General features: G+C 35.9%; 2 protein-coding genes across 12 annotated transcripts in view; one reads left to right on the top strand and one right to left on the bottom strand.

Annotated features, from left to right (window-relative positions):
- Positions 1-906: 906 nt before the first annotated feature.
- Positions 907-7,110, top strand: LOC118448800 (sperm flagella and cilia-associated protein 2). The gene is made up of 5 exons (XM_035882527.2): positions 907-3,239; positions 3,325-5,001; positions 5,126-6,248; positions 6,366-6,659; positions 6,841-7,110. Exons 1-5 carry the CDS (start codon positions 907-909, stop codon positions 7,108-7,110), a joined length of 5,697 nt encoding a protein of 1,898 aa, XP_035738420.2.
- A 2,128-nt stretch (positions 7,111-9,238) lies between these two features.
- Positions 9,239-21,504, bottom strand: part of LOC118448876 (beta-1,4-N-acetylgalactosaminyltransferase bre-4) — a 68,578-nt gene continuing 56,312 nt past the window's right edge. For all 11 annotated transcript variants that reach the window (XM_035882775.2, XM_085660706.1, XM_035882774.2 and 8 more), the window contains 5 exons: positions 18,389-18,696; positions 17,353-17,589; positions 11,230-11,413; positions 10,591-10,809; positions 9,239-10,085 (listed from right to left, as the gene is read on the bottom strand). In XM_035882775.2, coding sequence (XP_035738668.1) covers positions 9,947-10,085; positions 10,591-10,809; positions 11,230-11,413; positions 17,353-17,589; positions 18,389-18,696 — 1,087 coding nt within the window. In that variant the 3' untranslated portion in view covers positions 9,239-9,946. The remainder of the gene's footprint in view (positions 10,086-10,590; positions 10,810-11,229; positions 11,414-17,352; positions 17,590-18,388; positions 18,697-21,504) is intronic.

Genomic DNA, 21,504 nt, shown 5'->3' with positions numbered 1-21,504 from the left:
AATTAATTAGGTACGAGTAACAGCAGTAGATGATTAATGCCATTGCCATAAATCCTTCTTGAACATTTCTAAACAGTGACCATTTCTTCCAAGATCCTACAATAAAAAAACACATTGGTCAATTATTAATTTGTATCTATTCTTTCATACTTACTAACGAACGTTAATGTTATTTTATTTTTTGTACGCTTCATTATGCAAGTTACTACGAGGATGTAAAAAAACAAAAAGCTTTATTTGTTTTTTAACTGTATTATTCATGCATTAATAGCTTCTCTACTTGATAAAGCCCATATTATTTTTTACTCATTGTTCGTTCACAGTTCTTTGAAAGTGCAGTAGTATTTAGATGAGATAAGCTTCACAGAGTGAAGAGAAATATATTATTGTTAATAATTAAATAAAAAGTTGGTTTTCTATATACCGGGGATGTCCCACAGTATATAGAAAAAAAAAAAATCGTCGCTTTTCATTATATCGTTGCGTGATACAGGTAGTACCGTCGCCTTCCATTATAGTGTCTGCGCTATGATCGTTACAGTCGACTTCCAATATAGTATCTGCGCTATAAAGCCGGTACTGTCGTCTTCCATTATATACACCCTTATCAATGGCAACGCTGAAATGGGAAAATTTATTATATCGATTAGAAAGATTTGAGAATACCATTATCTTTTAATCAAATGTTTTTCATAAAACATCTTATGTAAAATTGTAACTATTCTACTCAACATCGTAGTCGATCGATTCGTCGATACTTACAAATCGATTATTATTCGTCTAACGGACTAGTTCATCGCATTTTAATCTTATCAGAATAGTAAATTTAATTTTATCAGTATATAGAATAAAGTATAAGAAAAAAAAAAAAAAAGTAAAAGAACAATATTCTTGGAAATAAAAGCGATGGGCGAAGTGTTGAAAGAATGGTTTAGAAAGACATTAGGAGTGTTGATGGAACTAACGCCGGAATTGTTCGGACATTACACGAGAGACGGCAATATGTTGGCTAAAATTCTTCACACTTACGGGATCATCAATAACGATCAATTGGATACGATCATTCAGACGGAAGATCCTACTTTATGTAGAGTGAACTTGAACTATTTACGCCTTTGGTTACGTTTTATCGGAATTGACTGTAGCGAAGATTGCATCAATGAGATCAGCTGTGGTAAGGGCGCGACGGCACTTCAATTATTCTACAAAGTATATCTTTGCTTAGAGGGCAAAGACAATTTGTACTTTGTCACGTTGCAAAAAGAACGAGAAAAATATATTCCTAATTCAAGGAAATTCGACGTGATACCAATCCAGGAAGAACCTTCTTCTTACGAACCACCCGATCATCCTCTATCGAAGCCTCTAACAAAGGCTTCCAGTACGATAAAATGGCATCGTAATAAGTTCCAAGATGTATTGAAATCTTGCAGAAGAGAGAGAAAAAAGTTAGAGAGCTTGAAAAGGAAACCATTGAATAAAATCGATATCATTGAACCTATCCTACCAAAAGTATTTTGTGACACGGCGAAGGGAGATGATATTTTAAAAGAGATGGACGATTTTGCTCGAAAGCATCGCATTAAAACGTCCAAACGTGACGTATATGATCCCTGTCTGACCGATCAAACGTACGATGAGATAGAAATATCCGCGGAGGATCCCGAGGCTGCGAAAGCTTATGTATCCTGGTTGAAAGATCGCAAAAGAAAAGAGAACGTCGAGAATGCTGTAAAATCAAGAATGCAAAACATGCTGCTCTCGGAACTTTGGAAAGCGTTGTCCGATAAGCAAGAGAAAATTTACGATGAGACGCTCGCTCGTCGTGCATTGGATTATTCTCATTATGAGAAACAAATGATAACTAAATTGTTGGAGGTACGTAATTACAAAAATGTTGTAACCGAGAATAGAAAGATCGTGAATCAATTGATGATGGACGCTAAGGAGAGCAAAATGCGAATGGAGGAGGTACGAAAGCGCGAGGAACTCTATTGGGAATCCGAGGATGTTGACAGCGAGTATCAGAGATTGTGCGAGCTACATCGGAGGATTCTTAAGGAGAAATTAAAAAAATTACGGGAAAAACACGAACGTATCTGTCGAGAGGCCGTTCAAGATTTGATCGACGTCGCGTTAAAGGTAGCCGAATATCGAAGCTCCAACGAAGGTTACGTACCAAAGGTTATTTGGAAGGAATGGAAGACGTTGTTTCTAAAATGTCAACCTATATTCGAACCCTTCGAGGATGAATTTTTCAAAGACGAAGAGGCCGAGAGGATAGAAGAGATCGAAGAAATTGTTCGTTCATTGATGTACAGGGAAGAAGCTTTGAACGAAGCTAATTTCGAGAGTTATCATACTTTGCAATCACCGTGGGACGATTACGTACCTCCGATAGAAACTGAGATCGAAGAAATCATGAAATTGGGCGAACTCGTCTTAGGATACATCGTTCATCGACTTTTAGAATTCGTTTATCCATATCCGATTGGTCCTTTAGAACCTCCGGTATCTAAGGTCAAAACCGCTGCTATAATATTGGGTGTCGTAGAGCAAAGTTTGTACAATCCTATTCAATTATTATTGGAAAAGAGCGGGATTCGTTTGGTATCGATGAAGGACGCTATTAATTATTGCTTGTTACGATACAAGGAAGAAATGTTGGACGTGAGATACGTCGATGCGAATATCGTTCGAGCTACCGAAGAAATTTTTCAAAAATCGACCGTATCGAAACGCAAGTCCGAGGATTCGAAGAAGAATACGTTTACGGCTCGATCGAGGAAAACCCTTCGATCTAGTAAAATCTCGGCAATGACTAAAGATAAAAATGAGAAAGGAACAAATGTCGAGAAAGATTTGAAGGAGAAGGAAACTCAGACACCTCGTGTTATACCTTACGACGACATGGATCCTATTCTGTCAAATGTTGCCTACGTTGGAAAATGGACCTATGAGTTTCTCATCCTTGGTCAGCCGATTTCGAACGAGCTTAACACGCGAATACTCTTGGAGTATCTCAGGAGTCTCGGTGATGTCGAAGGATGGGCATTGATCGATTATCCGAATAGTTACGATCAGATGGCTCGTTTGGAATACGCTTTAACAGGTCGTAAAATTCCACCGGATCCGACTGTCGTAAACTTCGATAACGTTAACAACATCGAGGAAATCGATCCGGTTTCACCGAGGATAGTTTACGAGGATACTGAAATCGACGACTACGCTATTTACAGGCAATCATTGATATTATAATATAAATCGTCGATTTGATTAAAAATGATGAAAGGATGACGATAAGATATGATACGACGTTTACAGGCAATCGAAACTTTTGCCAAATCCGATCGCGAAGAGAGAGATCTCGGATACGACGACGTCGAGGAGCTTCATGACGGCTTACGTCAGAGCAATACCAAAGCCAAAGGATCTCGACGTAGACCCGAACAATCTGGTAGAAGTCTTGTCCGAAGATGCGACCGTTCTTGACGAGTTTTATGCCGATCAGAGCGTCGCGTACGTCGTCTATTACGATTACTTCGACATACACACGATAAAGAAAATTGCCAGGCTCGTGATCGGAGAAAAATCCTTACCGAGGACGCCATCCGTAGAGCTTTTCGGGAATGTCGTTGCGTCGTTGGAAGAAGAAGATAAAAATTTGAATAGAAAAGCGTTCCTCGAGAAGAAGTCTATAGCCAGACGGATTCTATCCAAGTCGACTATCGTCTCGAAAGAGAAAGAAGAAGAAGACGAACGGAGAGAGGGGGAGGGGGAGGAGGAGGAGGAGGAGAAAATGAAAATGGACGTCGAAGCTTCTGGAGATTACATCGATGTTTCACGAGCACCGAAACCCGGAGAAGATGGATGGGAATGGATAGATTTTCCACAGAGTCCGGTACTGCTCGATGCTCTGGCTACTCTTTGGGAAAACATTGAAGAGATTTACATCGTCGATCTGATGGAAATTTTCTCGTTAAAGAGAACACACTCCTCGGCTATCATACCTTACAAGGATTTCGTAATGAGAAACATGAAGGAATTCATCGAGAGACCCGACACCAAACGGATTCTCTTGGAAGAATTTCAACGTTCGTACAATGACGACATAAGCGAGGACATGAGAGACGACGAGGAAGTTAAATGCGAATTGCATTGTCGTCTAACTGACTTTCAAACTCATCTATGGAATATTTGTGATTCAAGAAGGTTAGAGGCCGAAGAGGAACGTCAGAAGATAGTTCGAGAAGGTTGGACCGACGTTGAAGCCGTGACTCTCGTTAATATATACATTTCGATTCTTCAGACCGAAATCGATCGATCCGTCGATACTCTTCAAATGATTCAAGATTATTATATGAGCATGCTTCAAAAGCCGATTCAAGAATCGAGATTATCGAAAATTTTACTCGACAGACTGAAGATATCGCAAAAGGATGAGGTATCCCATCTACCGAGTAAGCTATCTCATTTTCACATAGAGAAAGATAAAAAAAATAAAAAGGATACTAAATCGAGAATTGATTCGGAGAGATTCGATTATGCCAAACCTATTATTGATCCGAACGAGATCACTCGTGAGATCACGAATTTATTCGTCAACGTCGAAGACGAGATGACAATTTTCGATTCATCCGAGAGCATCGTTTACAAAGCAATTTCCGATAATGTCGATTACGTTAGAAATTTTTTACAATTTATCGCAAACATTGTCAATGATACATTAAAAAAGGAAGAGAATATTCTGACAACTCCAGAGAAATCCAGAGAAAGAACATGGAGAAAGGGTGAACTTTCGGCCGAACTTTCTATCTTTGAAAAATTGAGGACGAGAGGTCAGGATCTTATTCAAGAATGGCGATACGCTACTCTCTACGAAGTCAATCGTATGAGGATCAGGTTGAAGGTACTTTTAGCAGCCGCCGAAGCTGACGTTGCTTTTCTCCTCGACACGATGAGATTCGTCTTTCGTCGGATCTACGAACGAATAGTCGACAGGTACTGTTGTTTACGGGAGGGAAAAAAAAAAAAAAAAAAAAAGAAAAAAAAGGAAAAAGTAACATTCTTTTTTTATATTCATCGAGCTTCAACGAGTATTAAAGCTCTTTTTTTCTTTATATAGATATAGGAAAGAGAAGAATAGCGTGGACGATATGATAAAGGTCTTTTGTTTCGCCATCGAAGAAGAGAAACCGATTCAAGAAGAATTAATATTGGACGGTGAAAATTTCTACGTTAGATCCGACGTTTTGATGTTTCCAACGAAACCCGAGCCACCACCGAAATTAACGAGAGAAACGATAAAGCCATCTCTATTCACGATCTCCCAATTGGGTCGTCTGATGAACGTCTTTAGAACAATCGCACCGAGTGGAACGTTGCCCGAACGATCTCTCGTTTATGTTCTTCAAGACATGATATCTTACAACAAGGAGGAAGAGGACGATGGTTATGGATCGATGCCGGTTCCCATGTGTTGGCGACTTTTGCGTTCTTGCGACGTTTCAAAACTCGTAGAGAATATATTTGGTCGTTGCGAGTACGTAGATTGGCGTGAATTCCTTATATACGCTATGGATCTTCCCACGCCAACACAAGAAGACATTCTATGCGCTCGCGATAGATATAGAACGTTAGATCTCGATTCGAAAGAGATCGTGACGAGAGATCAGTATCGTTCTGTACCATTATGGTTCTTCAAATATACGTATGATACTTCATCGGACATTCAGCATATATTATTCGATGATTTTCAAAGATCATTCGAAGAATTATTCGAAGAGGAAAAGGATTTCGTTAATCCTGACAAATTGTTGGGCACTATCATTCCGGAAAGGGCAATGGATTACGTGCGTTCCTTAAGAGTTTCTAGGGGAATTAATGACGATGTACTATTAGAGGACGAGGAGGAGAAGATAATGGTCCAGAGGGATGCCGAGGAGGCTTTGAGATTCATGTTGGCGAAAGAGTTGCTTTGTCAGATGTACTTGATCGATCGATATTCGGTCAATTATACAGCTTTGCTCTTGGCATTTTGCAAGGACGAGGATCCTCGCGAGGGACTTGGAAAGGCACTCTCGTTAGCTATCGGGGCTAGAGTGTGCACGGACTTCGAAGAGGGAGAGAAATACGCCGAGAGGATACTCAAAGAGAAACTATTATCCATCCAATTGGAATCTATGAAACGTCTTTTGCACGAAGAAGCAATTCAAGTAATATTAATTGATACACTCTTAATCACCTTGTAAAAATTATTACCGATTAACAAATTAAAAACTTTCACTTGTGAAATTAATTTCTAATATGAAATAACAATATTACATCTTTCGGATAATTATTGATCAAACAATTTGTTCGTTAAGATAGCTACAGAGATAACAAATCTCCTCTTTGACAATGCTGTTGCCGATGTGATAATAACGGAAGAAAAAGAAGAATACGTAAAAAGAAGTGTAGTCGTAATTCAGAAGCTTGATGGATCCGGCGAGTTTGATATTTCGACGTTATTTCGTGATATGTCGGATACGGAACAACGAACGAATTCGAGTAGTGACAGCAAAAATGAACTTGAAGCTATGATGTTTGAGAGTTATCAAGAATTTGAAGAAAGAATCGAAAGAGAGATGATTCATTGGCTGCCGTTTCACGTTTGCATGGTATAAAATTCGAAACAAAATATAACAATTGTATTACGATTTTTATATATATTGATTGTATATATGTACGTATATACATGCGCTCGCGCGCACATGTGTACGTGCCATTTAATACCAATCGAATTAATATTTTAATCGTTCATATATTATACGTTGAAATGATGATAAATTCATTTTGTAGGCAGTTTTATTGGCTACCTTACCCTGGCACGCTTCCCAACCAGATCTCTTTCAAACGACGAAAACTCTTCCTCAATTATTGCGTGACGTTTACGATGACCTTTACGACGAAGAGCTGTCGAACGAAAAAGACATAGTATTGTCGCATCGTTTCTTGAATCACAATTTCATTATGAAATTGTTGAATAGTACGAGCAAGTTCGTTGTTAAACATCTCGGTAATTTGTTTTCTGAAATAATAACGGAGGAACGGGAAAGGACTCCTCCATAAACTTATTATTATTATTATTATTATTATTATTTCTTTTTTTTTTCCTTTCACTTTTTTTTCCGTTCGTTCGCTTTCCTTACCTATTGTAAATAAATTCGAAGAACATTTAATTACGATTCGATGTATCTACATATCGTTCTTTTTAACAGAATTTATTCTTCTATTACATCACGCGCATAAAATAGAGATGAGAAAAAGCAAGATCTTACGTACACGAGGATGTATAATAATATATTTTCTACGTTCAAATCACATACCAAATATTATTTCTTTTTCTTTTTTTTCCTTGTTTCTTCGAGATATTTGCGAAATAAATATCAAGGAATATAAATCTCTGCCAATGACGTAGATTAGAATCGACGATGATCCTCGTGTACGATTCTTGCATACCTTTTTTTCTTTTTCTTTTTATAATATTATTCGTTTTTAATAAATTGTATTTTAATAATAAATTGGCGATGTGAATGACGATACGTTTCTCTGTTCATACGTGGTATGTAACTGCATTTACGTTAAATACGTCTTCTCTCTCTCTCTCTCTCTCTCTCTCGTATATCTCAAAGAATTGCTTACGTTTATATAAATACTTAGCAATTTAACTTACATCATATTTAGATTTAATCGCTATTTCGTTTTTGCTGATTGATATTAATTTTCACGCGTTTAATGAAAAAAGCCGCGGGAGCTGATGAACGTACGATCGAATCGAAAGTTTCGTTTCCATTGTACAATTAAACGCAACAAATCTCCTTTTTGCAATATTTTTTTTCATATTTATAATCTATATAAATAAAATAAAGAGAGGTATTGTATATACTTATATTGTATATGTACAATTTCGTAACGATAAACGATAACACAAAAAGACGAGAAAAAGAAAGATAGGAAAATAAATGTACCTAAATACAAAAATAAATTCTACATCACAATCTGTCAAAGATTTTTTTCTTTTTTTGGTTTTTCTTTTTTTCTTCTTTTTTTTCTTCTTTTTTTCTTTTTTCATTTCGATCCAAAGAAAATATCTACGTATTTCAGCTCTCGCGAAGGATATCATTGTGGGTCAATAAATTTTTATAATGTATTGTGTTTCTCTTACTTCATGGTTTAGACAAGTTGTTTGAAATGATACATGCCGAATAATGAGAATGCACTTTAACAATTTAGCTGGACGCGAATGTCTTAATGTTCATTAATTAATGTCTTTTACACATACGCGCCCGCGCTCTCTACCTCTCATTCTATAGCTCTCCCTTCTTTTTTTTCGATAATTATATTTATGCGTTTGCTATTATATAAGTTATAATATATATATACACATATATATATGTATGATGTGTGTGTATATATATATATATATATTTATATATTTATATTATTTGTAAATCCACGCGATGAAATTTTGCCTCTCAATTGCGTTGCGTGTGAATCATGGAAAATGGAAGCGTCGATGATCCAAAAGGAAGCTTATCTTCATTTCTTTTTCATTATTTTCTTTCTTCTCTTTCCTATCCTCTTTCTCTGTCCTTTTTTTTTTATTTTTAATCTCATTTGATATTTTATTTCATTGATATCTCGTGCAAACGGACGACACGACGTAAACCGAACGTCCACGGTATCGGTGGACACTGCATTCGCGATTTTTAAAAGTTGTTTTATATAAAAAAATAGAAGTGTGTGTGTGTGTGTGTGTGTGTATGTACGTACGTATGTGTGTGTGTGTGAGTGTGTGTATGTATATATATATATACATGATAATATAATGACTAATTATAAGCTAAGTAAATTCTTTTTCCAAGCATATCCTAAAGTTATTTAGCTTAATTAAGTAGATAGACGACGTTCCGCGATTGGAAAAAATTATTTCTTCTTCCCGTTTCATGTCTTTTTTGTGTGATATCATACTTCTTATGTTTTTTCTTGGTTTTCTTTTTTTCTGTTTTATCTTTTTATCTTTTTTTTTCGTTTTTTGTTTTTTTTTCTTTTTTTTTCAATTTAAACAGGAAGAAGATTCGGAATGAGATCCAGAGATAACGTGGACGTCTTTTTGTTTTATTTAATTCTAAGGAATTTTTTATCCGACCGAATTACCGTCGTTCAAGCACTCAATCATAAAAATTCCATGCACACGCTCTCTCTCTCTCTCTCTCTCTCTCTCTCTCTTCCTTGTTATTCATTCTTTTTTTTTTTTTCTTAGATTCACTTTCACTCTCTCCTTTGGCACGTCAACTCTTTCGTTACATCTCTAATCGCACTCGTTATCCTATCGTTGCAATAAAAAAATATGAGGAATAAAAATATATCACGCAATGACGTTTCCACCGTCGTCGCACCCCTCTAACGGTGCTAAGATTTTCAAGGGAAACCAGTAGTAATAGACGCGAGTTATCTAAACGCGCACGCCGGATACAATCGAAAACAACAACAACAACAACAGTGCGGAAGTTCGTTTTCGTATTACGAAACGTACCGATCGAAGTCTTCGCTCTCTTCTTCATCTTGTTCATTCTCTTTCTTTTTCTTTAGAGAACGTTCAAACAAAAAAAAAACAAAAAAAAAAAAAAAAAAAAAAAAAAAAGAAAAACAAAAAGAAAAAAGAAAAAAGAAAAAAAAGAAAAAAAAGAACAAGAAAAGAAACAAAAGAAGAAAGTACACACGCACGCACGTAATAAACAACGGACGCTCATAGATAATTTATCCCACTGTGCGAGTTTTATCGAGCATTAGTCGTAAAATAGAAAGATGGAGGAACGTTCTGAAAAAGAAAGCGGACTCTGTATCATTTTGATAAGGCCATGAGAGAAAATTCCCAGAGCCTTCAACCGATCCATGGTAGCCATCAGCTGGGCTGCGGTGGTGTCAGTCGTACCAAAAGCCACGTATACAATTTTGGCTTTTGTTTATCGATCAGCTCGTATTGAAGATTGCTTAGACCATCCGTCGCGAATCTCTTCTTCCCTGTCCTCAGGAACTCGTACCTACGGATGAATGATAATATCGCTCAATAATACGTATAAAGAGAGATAAGGGAAAAAGAAGAAGACGAAGAAGAAGAAGAAAGTAGAGATAAGAAAAAGTGGATAAAAGTGCTTCTCTCTTCTCGATTGTCATATTCTAGTGTTGACGGTTTTACTTGTATCTCGGACATACAGATAATGGAAGTCGATGGATTTTTCAACAATGGAACTGGGATGGATTTTTCTCTAGTGTATATGGTGGATTGATATTAAAAGGGGGCAAAAGGTCAGACTTGAACGGACTATAAGTACATTTGTATATGGAACGATGACGGATTTTTTCTTTACTGTACACTCTGCCGATGAATATTTTTCTACGTTATACACTGCAATGAGATTATTGAGATAATACGTTGTATAAATGTTACATCAGAAATTGCATTCAAATGTAATTTAACAAATATGAAATAAAGATCGTAAATAAGAACAATGATTTTTTGTTTAATCGATTCTTTTTTCCTTTTACCTCTTTGGATTAGCCTTCTCCTTCTTGTGCGTTAGCATCTTGTAGCGAGCTACGTTAGCAGGATAACGAGATATATGCAAACCATGAGCCTTTATACGATTTGCCATGTCGTCGTCCTCGCCACCCCAACCCCAAAAGACGTTGCTGAAGCCGTTCACCAGTTTGAAATGTTCCCGGGACATAGCGGAAACACCACCGAAAAGGTCGGCATACGGGAGCCTCGAGAAAATCAAATTTCAAACGAAATTTCCATTTAATTTTTCATTATACGTGCATATCTCCCTTTATAGAAAATATACAGTAAAAATCAATTCGAGATAATGAAGAAAAGCCGATATAGAACGTTTTACGATCGTACATAATATAACGAGTTAATGATACGTGCGTTAATTAATTACGGTAATAATTATTTATCGTCCGCATCACAATTCCCATTTTACCTCTATTCGACGAGAAATTGCTATCGTTCGGAAATAATTATCTTCCGTTCTGTGTTCATCGTTTCGGCATTTCAAACCCGAACTAATTGCTTTTAAATTATGTTCGTTCGTTCTACATCACGAAAAATATATATATATATATATGTGTGTGTGTGTGTATGTATATATATAAATTTATCGCAAGGAAAAGAAATCATACTTGTATCTGAACTTATCAACGGCGACGGACATATGCCTGGGTTGTTCCGGGCAGGTGTACAGATTTCTATCGTCTTCCGGAAGTAAATCGACATCGTGGAAAATGAAGCAATCGAATGTTCTTTCCTTCAAGGCTTCCACGTAACCGACGTTCATCAGCATCGCTCGATTAAATGCTCCGGTACCTGCAACCGACGAACCAAAAACACTTTGTCAATTAAAGGAAAAGAAAAAAGAAAAAAGAAAAAAGAAAAAAGAAAATACGAACAAAAGTAAAAAAAAAAGAAATAGAATAAATTTCGCGAATGACGGATGGATGGATGGATGGATGGATGGATGGATGAAGGCGAAGGACCTTAATTCCGTGGTCCTTGAAAGAAATTGAAAAAGATGAAGTAAGGAAAAAGAAGAAAAGTCAAAAAAAAAAAAAAAGAGGGAGAGAGAGAAAAAGAAAGAAAAAATAAAGCTGCTCCAACTTCAATTAAAACTTCTCACATTTTATCTTCGCTTTAAAATAAGAGAAAGAGATAGAGAAGATAGAGAGCTTGGACTGATGCGACGGGAAAAAGTGCAAAAGTCTGAAATAGTAATAGAGAAAGATAGATAGATAGATAGAGAGAGAGAGAGAGAGAGAGGGAGAGAGAGAGAGGGAGGGCGAGAGAAATATTGAAATGTAGGGCAACCGTGTAGGCGCTTCGGATAAGTTTCTTTCTCCTTGGACTCTTCTTCTCTCTTTCTCTCTATCTCTAACCACGCTTTTTTCCTTGCTTTGTTCCATATATCGTATGTAGATACTACGCGGCTAAAAAGAGGTTAGGGTGGCGAACAAGCCACAGTGATCTTTCGCGGTGTGTGCAAAGTGCTGCTTGCAGCATCCCTTACGTGAGAGATTAATCGACCCAGTTAGACTCCCAGCACTTTCGCGCTCTATGTCTGAAGAGAGCTACCTCAAAAACTTTGCTCGAGTGCTTTCTACTTTCTTTCTTTCTTTTTTTCTTTCTTTCTTAAAAATTTTATATATACTTAGATATATATATATATATATACACACACATATTGTATAGAAAATATAGAGTTTATAATTTGTTAAAAAGAAAAAAAAATCAAAAATTGTGTAGATATATATTTTCTCTAACTTTTATTTCCCTTTGTCAGTAAAAATTAATATAACGAGATAAAAAAATGTTCTCCTTTTCTTTTTCCTTGAATCTTTCTTTCTCTATTCTACATCATTGGTCGGTGATTTAAAGTCGACAGAATATGTTAGAGGGGAGGGAGGGTCTTTAACGCTTGATCGCTCTAACTATAATTCACGCCTTACGAGTCTTCTCCTTTAAAAGCCATCCATAACGTGCGTGTATATAAAATAAATCTCGGTGTAGGTATACTCGAGCCTCGAGATTTATATGGATCGGACAGGACAAGATGCGATAAAAGACGAAAGAGGAAGAGTTCTCTTCATGCATGCATGTACACACACACACACACACACACATGTATGTATCTATGTATCTATGTATATACGTTTCTCAGTGCGATTTTTCGTTCGTCCAGTTCAACGGACGAAACAAGAGCATTATCTCTATAGGAAGTGTCCCAGGAGAATCGATCGATTTACATATATCGATTTCGTGGACGGTCTCGACTATGTAATCTCAAGGAAAAAGAGAGAGAGAGAGAGAGAGAGACCAGGAGAACGATCGTAATACGTGAAAAGCAACAGTAACTCTATTTTATCTAACGTAATATCTAAAGTTTCCATCATAAATCCTTCTTTTCTCTTTCTTCCTGAATTCGTCGAATTTGTGCTTTTCACAAGAAAAATGGATTTTTCCATAAGGAAGAAAGGATACTATGATGAATTACATCGGATATAACAAAAAAGAAAAAAAAGAAAAATAAAATAAAAAAGAAATAATAACATCACCTCTGACGTATCCTTTCTTAGTTATTACCGTATACTTTATTAATCGTAACGAAAAAACGTTTTTCTAATTAATAAATCAGCTGATTTAATGTTAAATTTTGTTTTCCTTTTTTTCTTCTCTCCTTTTCACATTAGCATTACGTTTATATTTCCGTCCTTTATCCAATCATCATTCTCTTCTTCATTTATCTATTCTCAAGCAAACAGCAGGTATCATCTTCGTATTTCCATAGTAGACGAGTTTAGCTCGTTAATCATAAGTCGTTCCTGTAGAGGAGGAAACTCGTTTCGCAAAGATATCCGCAACAACAACGGCAGCAGCATCCTTCTCTTCCAGTAAATGAGAGAGCCGGTTTTACTCTTCGCGTAACGAAATACACGTTGAAATAATATTCTAATCGAGAAAACAAGTGGAAAGGGCTCCAGAGTCATCTTCTTCTTCTCTTCTATCTTATTATGCTCTCGTATTACCCTAACTGCTTGTTACACGATGCCTCGAGAGCTTTGCTTCGGAGGATATACGATCAAAACAGACAAGTCAATCGTTTGCTCTAAGAAAAAGATCGAATTACGAACTTCATTTATGTTCTCGCGAACATTCAAATTTTCATACATTTTTAATTATTTATCAAGATTCAATTTCTCTCTCTCTCTCTCTCTCTCTCTCTCTCTCTCTTTTTATCTCTAATAAATATCCTCTTTGACGAAATAACAAGTTCGTCCAATCCCTATCGATTGGAAATAAACGTCGATAGAGCGCTGCTTGAAATTCCTATTAATAGACAGAAATATAACCGGGTAATAACTAATATCTTCGATGTTACTCAACCGATTCGATATGGAGTTTAACGGATAGAAATTATTTCATGTGAAACTATAATTTTGTAATAACCGTAATTATACGCAATGATATTATATTAATCGGTTGAATTTTCATTCGAATTAAACGGATGAAAGGGAATATAATCGTTGAAAAGCAATTGTGTGATTTGAGAAAAAAGAATAGAAAATAAAATAATCGAACGTTTTTTATTTCGTTCTATCGAAAATAGGATGGAATCTTTATTTTCAAGATGATCAGAGAAGAAAATGACAAAGAGCAAAAGTGATCTCGATATATTTCTATCCTCTTTTAAGACTATATATATACATCTCTTTCTCTTTATTGATCCTTCATTATCATTGAGTCAATGGGATTTCTCTCTTCGAGGGAAGAAACCTTAACCCATCTTGAGAGGATCGAACGATCGAACAGAGAGAAATAAATTATACATTATATAGATATCACTCAGAGAGAGAGAGAGAGAGAGAGAGAGAGAGAGAGAAGACGTGAAAGAGAGTTCGTGAGTACCTCAAACGTAATTACTTTTCCTACTAACAAAGGAATCATCTCGTTGAAAATCTTTCGAGCTGTCTTTCCGTCCAACTTTTTTACAATTTGAATTGAGATAAGAAGAATTTCTCCCTCTTCCCTCTCTCTCTCTCTCTTTTTCTTTGTATTTATCTGTCTGTCTCTCTTTCTTCCTTTCTTTCTATATTTTTGAATGCACGGATAAAAAAAAAAAAAAAATCAAAGTCAAATATAAAGGATAAGAAACTTTTGATTATTAACTCGAAGAGAAAATTTTCTCAGTGAAAGATAAACCTCGTAAGAGTTCGCGCTTCGTATCGAGAAGCAATAACTAACCCACTGAAAATGTCTCTCTCTCTCTCTCTCTTTTTCTCTCAGTTTTCTCCTGTGAAAAGAGAAAAGCTTATCTTTTGAGAGATATAAAAAAAAGAAAGGGAACGTGTAGGGAAGAAAGCATTAAAAAGGTCGACTTGGTCGTTGTAAAAACTAATTCTTTCTCATCTCTCTACGAAGGAAAATGGAAGTAAAAGAATATCTTCTCGTTCGAAAAGAACTTCGCTTTTACAGTCGTGTCCGAAGAGGGCAAACAAAAGAAAGAAGAATGAAACAGAGAGACAGAGACAGAGACAGAGACAGAGAGAGAGAGAGAGCAATTATTTGTTCGAAGAAGATAAAAATCTGCTTTTTCTATGGATTGAAAAAGAAAAGAATGGTCTTGTCGATTAACACATTTAATCCTATAATCAATACCATTCAGTAACGTTATTGATGATCAAAAGATTACTTGTAGCTCGCTACTCTCGTCTTTATTTCCATGCAAGGAATATTCACTCCGTTGGCAATTATATAAAAGCAAACTATATTCGGTGGCCGACTACTGCTAGGCTCTTTAATCTCGAATCTTCGTAGACCTCTGAAAGGGATGAAGAAGACAGACAGTTTGCAAAGGAAGAAAGGATTTGAATTTCAAAGCAGCTGTTGGATGAAACTTTGTGCGGACCATTTGAGACAATTAAAGACCCGTTAAGGTATCCAAGATAACATTAACATCGTCACAGCTGTAAGATAGACGATCACGAGATAATATTAATAATAATAATAATAATAATAATAATAATAATAATAATAATAATAATAATAATAATAATAATAATAATAATACAAATTTAAGATAAATCATATAGCTTTGGCCTCGGTCTACAATATGGTTGATGATAAACATTGGATGTTTTATATTCCAAAAAAAAAAAAGGAAAAAAAAGAAAAAAAAAACAAAGAAGAAAAAAGAAAGAAAAAATGAAACATTTCCGTCAGGAAGGATGATAGCTATCTAGGAGACTTATATACTTTGATTAACGATGTCTGATTAAGAAATAACTAATGGTCGAACGAGGACATATACCGCATTGCAGCAAATCTAGTTATCGGCATCTCTTCGACTTGCTTTCGACTTGCATTAGTCGATTAAATTACGTTCTAACGTGACATTACGTAACAACAAGCCTAACATAAAGCTAATTTTCCCGTAGGAGTGATGACAGTGAGCTACGGTTGAATCCCATTTTTTTTTCTCTTCTGTACAAGGATTTTTACTTAAACGAATAGCTGTCTTTCAATGGAATTCATTGTAACATGCAGAATCGTTGCTTCTTGGATAGAATTCTCGTTGAAAGAGAGAGAAACAAGGTTAAGATATACCAAAGTTCGACGTAAGACAGAGAGAGAAAGAGAGAGAGAGAGAGAGAGAGAAAGTATTTGTTTCTTTTTAACGTGAAAGAGGAGGATACAAGAAGAAAAAAAAAACGATAAATCTTTCGAAAACGTTGGGTGTTACGAGGCAACATTCGTGAAACGATCGCTGTCGTCTCTCTCTCTCTCTCTCTCTCTCTCTATCTGTAAACTTTTAACAAATCCCAGGTGGATTTTTCAAACGTTTATATCCATCACTTCTTTGCAAGGTCCACGTGCAATAAAAAGAAAGAGAAAAAGAACGGTTAGAGTCTTTAAGTGGCTGTGAAAGACAGAGACGAATCGCACGTTTAATATTAGAACGTAGGGAAAAAGAGAAAGAAAGAAAAAGATCCCATTGGCTTTGCCGATTTTATCCACGATGTTCGCTACTCTTTTTCTCTGCTCGATGATTTACTTTTCTAAGCCTTTTTAGTAACGAGTCTGCATCTCCTTCTTCTTTTTTTCTGTTTCTTCTTGTTTTTCTCCTTCTTTTTTTCCCTTCTTCGTTTATTTATTCATCCTGCTTCGCCTCTCGACTCAAGGGAAAATTTTCTTATGTATACATTATATATGCATATGTATATATATATATATATATATATATATATATATATAATGCATATTTATATATATACTCATTATACATTATGCGCAGCTTTAGCAACACGTGTATGCAATCAACTGCAAGACAACTCGCTAAATTTGTTACAATTACTTGAATATATGAAGTATAATGATAAGAGATATGAAACAGAACGTTGGAACGTCTTCTTTGATGAACTTTTTAAATTAATACTTTACGAGAATGTGTGTGTGTTCTTTTTCTATTTCACTAACACTCTACGAACAGAAATTTATTGCTTGACATTAGAAACGTGCTACACCTTTGCGATAGGCTCAAATTATTTTCACACGTGTATTTAACACGTACAAGAAAATATCGAATGAAAAGAAAGAATGGTTATAAATATTGATTGGTAGAAAGATTGTTAGAATCTAATGAAACATCTTGTATTTAATATGATAAGCATCGATTTATGATAAAGGTGTTGTTTACAAAAAAAAAAAAAAAAAAAAAAAAAAATGAAAAGAAAGAAACACACTAAACAACTCACCTTCCTGCTCGACCACAAAGATCTGATAATCGATTTGCTGACGCAAGAGAATCGGATGCACATTGAAGAGTAACGCCTGCAGATGCTGTGGCCGATCACGAAACGGAATAATAATGGCTACGCGATCTCTCGCTACGCAATTCGTTGGACATCCTCTTCCACCTGGATTCACCTCGATGAACGTTTTTTCAATGACCGACATCTCCGGTGGAGTTTTACTAACGGCCACTGGACCAACTGAAAAAGAAGAAAGAAAAAAAAAAAAAAAATAAAAAAAGAAAAAAGGAAAATTGACACAACAATTGATCGATGTAGTTAAACGATCGGATCATTTATGTCGCGCGGACGTTTACACTTATCAACCAAATCAAATATCATAGATTTAAAATATTTGATTGAGAGGAAGTAAACGTAGAAAGAACAGAGGGGGATAAAGAAGGGAGAATCGAGGAGGTGGATTTCGAGAGGGTAGAGAAGTCCATCGATTAACCGAGGTAAATACTCGCCGCCACCACTCTTCTCCACCTTTGTTTCCCTCGGTGTTCGGTTAACGAGCTCTGCTAGCGTGCAAATAGACAAGATCAAAGAGACATGAAGAATCGAATCGGAAGGAAGTACGCGTTAGAAAAGCCGAGACACCCTTCTTCTTTCGTCCTTCTCTTCTTTTATTTTCCAAGCTTTGTAGGAAGTGCAAAGACAAACGACTACGGATAAAAAGAAGAGGAGAAAGAAGGGGGGAGGAGGAGGAGGAGAAGGAGGAGGAGGAGGACGAGGAAGCTGTTGGAAAGATCTCCTCGGGAACATTCTCTTTTTTTAAAGACGACCATTATTTTTATCTCGCGACGACCATTATTACGTTGCGCAAACTTGAAAAACATTGTCTCTCTCTTTCTCTCTTTATCAGATATTTTTCTAATATTATAAATGAGATTGACAATGATTTCAAATATTCAACGACAGAAATATATATAATACATAGATTTACGAATATGACGAATGTATTTCGATGTAAACGATAAAATTTAATTTCTCTTACCGAGATTTGGAGATACAAGGGGACATTGTTGAATCGTCGCGTTATTCGTGGCATTCGAGGCATATTGAGGTGAGCTTCCAGGAGACAACCCAATGACGTTGTTCGTCGGAAATACTCCAGCTTCGGTTTTGGTAATGTTCGCGAGACCACTTCCACCATTATCCCCTTTGCCGGCTGATGGGAATATTTTCGAAGTGACATTGTTGTTGTTGTTGTTGTTGTTGTCGCCTTTGGAAACGCTAGACACGGTCGCTGGACCGTATATGATCAATCCACGAGGATGGTTCCTATACGTCCGATCGGCGTATCTGAAAGTCACACGGTTGAGACATTTAAAATTAATAAACAAGTTTACTTAACAGAAAATAGGTTATCCTTTATATATATATATATATATATATATATATATATATATTAGCATAAATCGAAACGGTGTTTATCTAATATACCACGAGATATTCTGTAATCCGTTCATTGATAGATATAACGTAATTAGATTGTTCCGAGTAGATACTAATAACACGGCACACGAACGAAGACCATCAAGTTCTCGCCTTGAACGTGATTCCAGATACAGAGAGATAATACTACACAGAGGTTAAATAGATGAGCATGGTAGATATCGATCGACGGTTAATACCAAATCTAGCGGTGCATCGAGCTATCCCTTGGAAGCTAATTATCCATCGACAGGGAACCTGTGCGAGCCATGTGCAAGCGCGACCATTACTACCTCGCGGCTGACTATGCACCATTTCGTAATCGTGCGGCCACACTGGGAGTTGTCTAACGATTAGAAACTCGATCGACCGTCCAACAGTTAGCTTAATGGTAGTATCTGCCTATGTCTAAGCAAATCACCCGGATATCCTTCGACTGGAATAAACTCCAAAGATGCACACAAGTTTTTTTTTTCTTCTTCTTCTTCTTTTTTTTTCCTTCCATAAAAAACTACCAACTCAAAGAGGACGGATTAATCATCGTTGGTGATAAAACGCGAACCTTTTTCTACGTTCTTACCTTGGATCGTATAAATTATCCGCGTATAATTTATTGTATTATTAATATTATAATCGTATATTTTTCTTTTTCTTTTTCATTTTTTTGAATTATCCATTATTTATGGTGGGGTTTCAAGTGTCATTAACAACCTCTTCTTTTTTTTCTTCCTCTTATTTTTGCTTCTTTTATTTCTTTCTTTTTCTTTTTTTTCTTTTTTTCGATAGACTGCAGAGATAATTTCCGGGATAGAAAGAAGAGGATAAGAAAGAAATCAAAGTCCTTGGATTCGTATCCCTTTCTCGCTTCTCACGGACTGACGATGCAGTATTCGGTAATTGCGAGGAGTCAAGAAATTGTCGGGAAATTGATCGTACGACGAGAGCCTTGATTACGATGATCGCGATATGCGGTTCAAAGTGTCTTGGAACCGTTATTCCCCTTATTCCTACGATTACGTTTGGCCAAGAATTGTAAGAGATTCGAGGATGAAAAAATTCTGCGATAATCGTTGTTGCAGTTGTGTTGATCGTAACGGTAAAAATTGCGGATGCCCGCGACTTTGACGAGTTCGAATGTTCTCTAAGTGTCGGGGAAGATTATGAGATAATGAAGCATAATTCCATCTGTCGTTTTTCTTGGCATTCGTGAACAAATGTTATCCTTTTTGTTTTCTCTTTTTTTTTTTTTTCAATAAAATAAAGAACAAGGAAGTACGCGACTCTTACTGCTCCTAATAAATTTTTTATATATTGTCCTTTTTTATTAGGCACTAGTTTTATTAAATAAAACGAAGACAAAAAATAAAAGTTTATATCTTTTTTCTTGTCCATTTTTTTTATTTTTTTATTTTTTTTTTTATTAAGATTTTACCCGGTTTTGATTTAAAAAGAGAAAGGCAGAGAAACGCGTGCTCTCTCTCTCTCTCTCTCTCTCTTTCCATAACTTCTCTCTTTTTTCTCGCTAAAGTTCAAGAATGATTTTTTGTTCTTTTTTTTTTTTCAGGAGATTTTAGGAGAACCTTCATTTACTCTTCTAACCCATCCTCTCTGTTCGTTGCAATGGCAATTTCCGGGGACCGTAGCAACATCGCAGCGGCCTTTTTCTTCCTTTTTCTTACCGTCCCGAGAATTCTCTCCACCCATATCTATGTATCTATATACGTATCTATGTATCTATCCATGTATTTGTATGTATGTACGTTTTCAACGAAATCACGGTCTCCGGACGAGACTCGTCTTTTTCACGCTTCGACCATCGCGATAAAGGACAGTTTGATTGGAAGACCACGCTAGGAAAGAACGGTGAACGGTCACGTCCGAGATATAAACTACTACGCTTACCAAGCCCTGTCAACGTGAAAAAAGAAATATTACTGCGGATATTGAATCGAAAGCTTTTCTATTTTACCCTTCTGTTCCTTTTTTCTTACAATCTTTCTCAAACACTTTCTCTCGATTAATTCTTACGAATTTATTTTCTACCTTTCCTTCTCTCTCTCTCTCTCTCTCTCTCTCTCTCTCTCTCTCTCTCTCTCTCTCTCTCTTTTTGATTATATCTAGTTGACTAAAAGCCCAACGAAAAAAATTGTTAAAAAAAACGAAGAAAAAAAAATAATGGAGAGAATGACTTCGTTGCTCTTGATTAAATCATTATACTATTATTATTATTATTATTATTATTATCACATTCTGTAAAAGATCGCCGAGTATACTCGTCGAGTTTGATTAGATTATCGAAGATATATAAATATGTATGAACGTAGGATGATATTCGATCGATCAATATTGAGGATTATATTACAATTTATTGATCGAATTAATCTTATCGAATATTTTAATTATTCTTTTCTTTATCATAACCGATAAGATAACTTATATTCTTTCGATGGACGAGCTACGACAATCAAAAAGAAAAAAAAAATGATGAGCAATATTCTGTTAATTAAAATACAAATAATATAAATACAGATTTTATGATAGATAATGAAATGAATCGTAAGAAAGTCAGGACGTTAAATGGTGCAAAAGAAAAGAGAAAGAGAGAGACAGAGAGAGAGAGAGAAAGAGAGAGAACGAGCGAGAAAAAAAAGAGAGCGTTCTACTTGTAAATTTATA

This window comes from Vespa mandarinia, chromosome 12 (genome assembly GCF_050613455.1).
Source record: "Vespa mandarinia isolate Hongniang chromosome 12, ASM5061345v1, whole genome shotgun sequence".
NCBI classification, from domain to species: Eukaryota; Metazoa; Arthropoda; class Insecta; order Hymenoptera; family Vespidae; genus Vespa; species Vespa mandarinia.
Note: the sequence above shows the minus strand (reverse complement) of the source record. Positions and strands in the feature narration are given on the sequence as shown.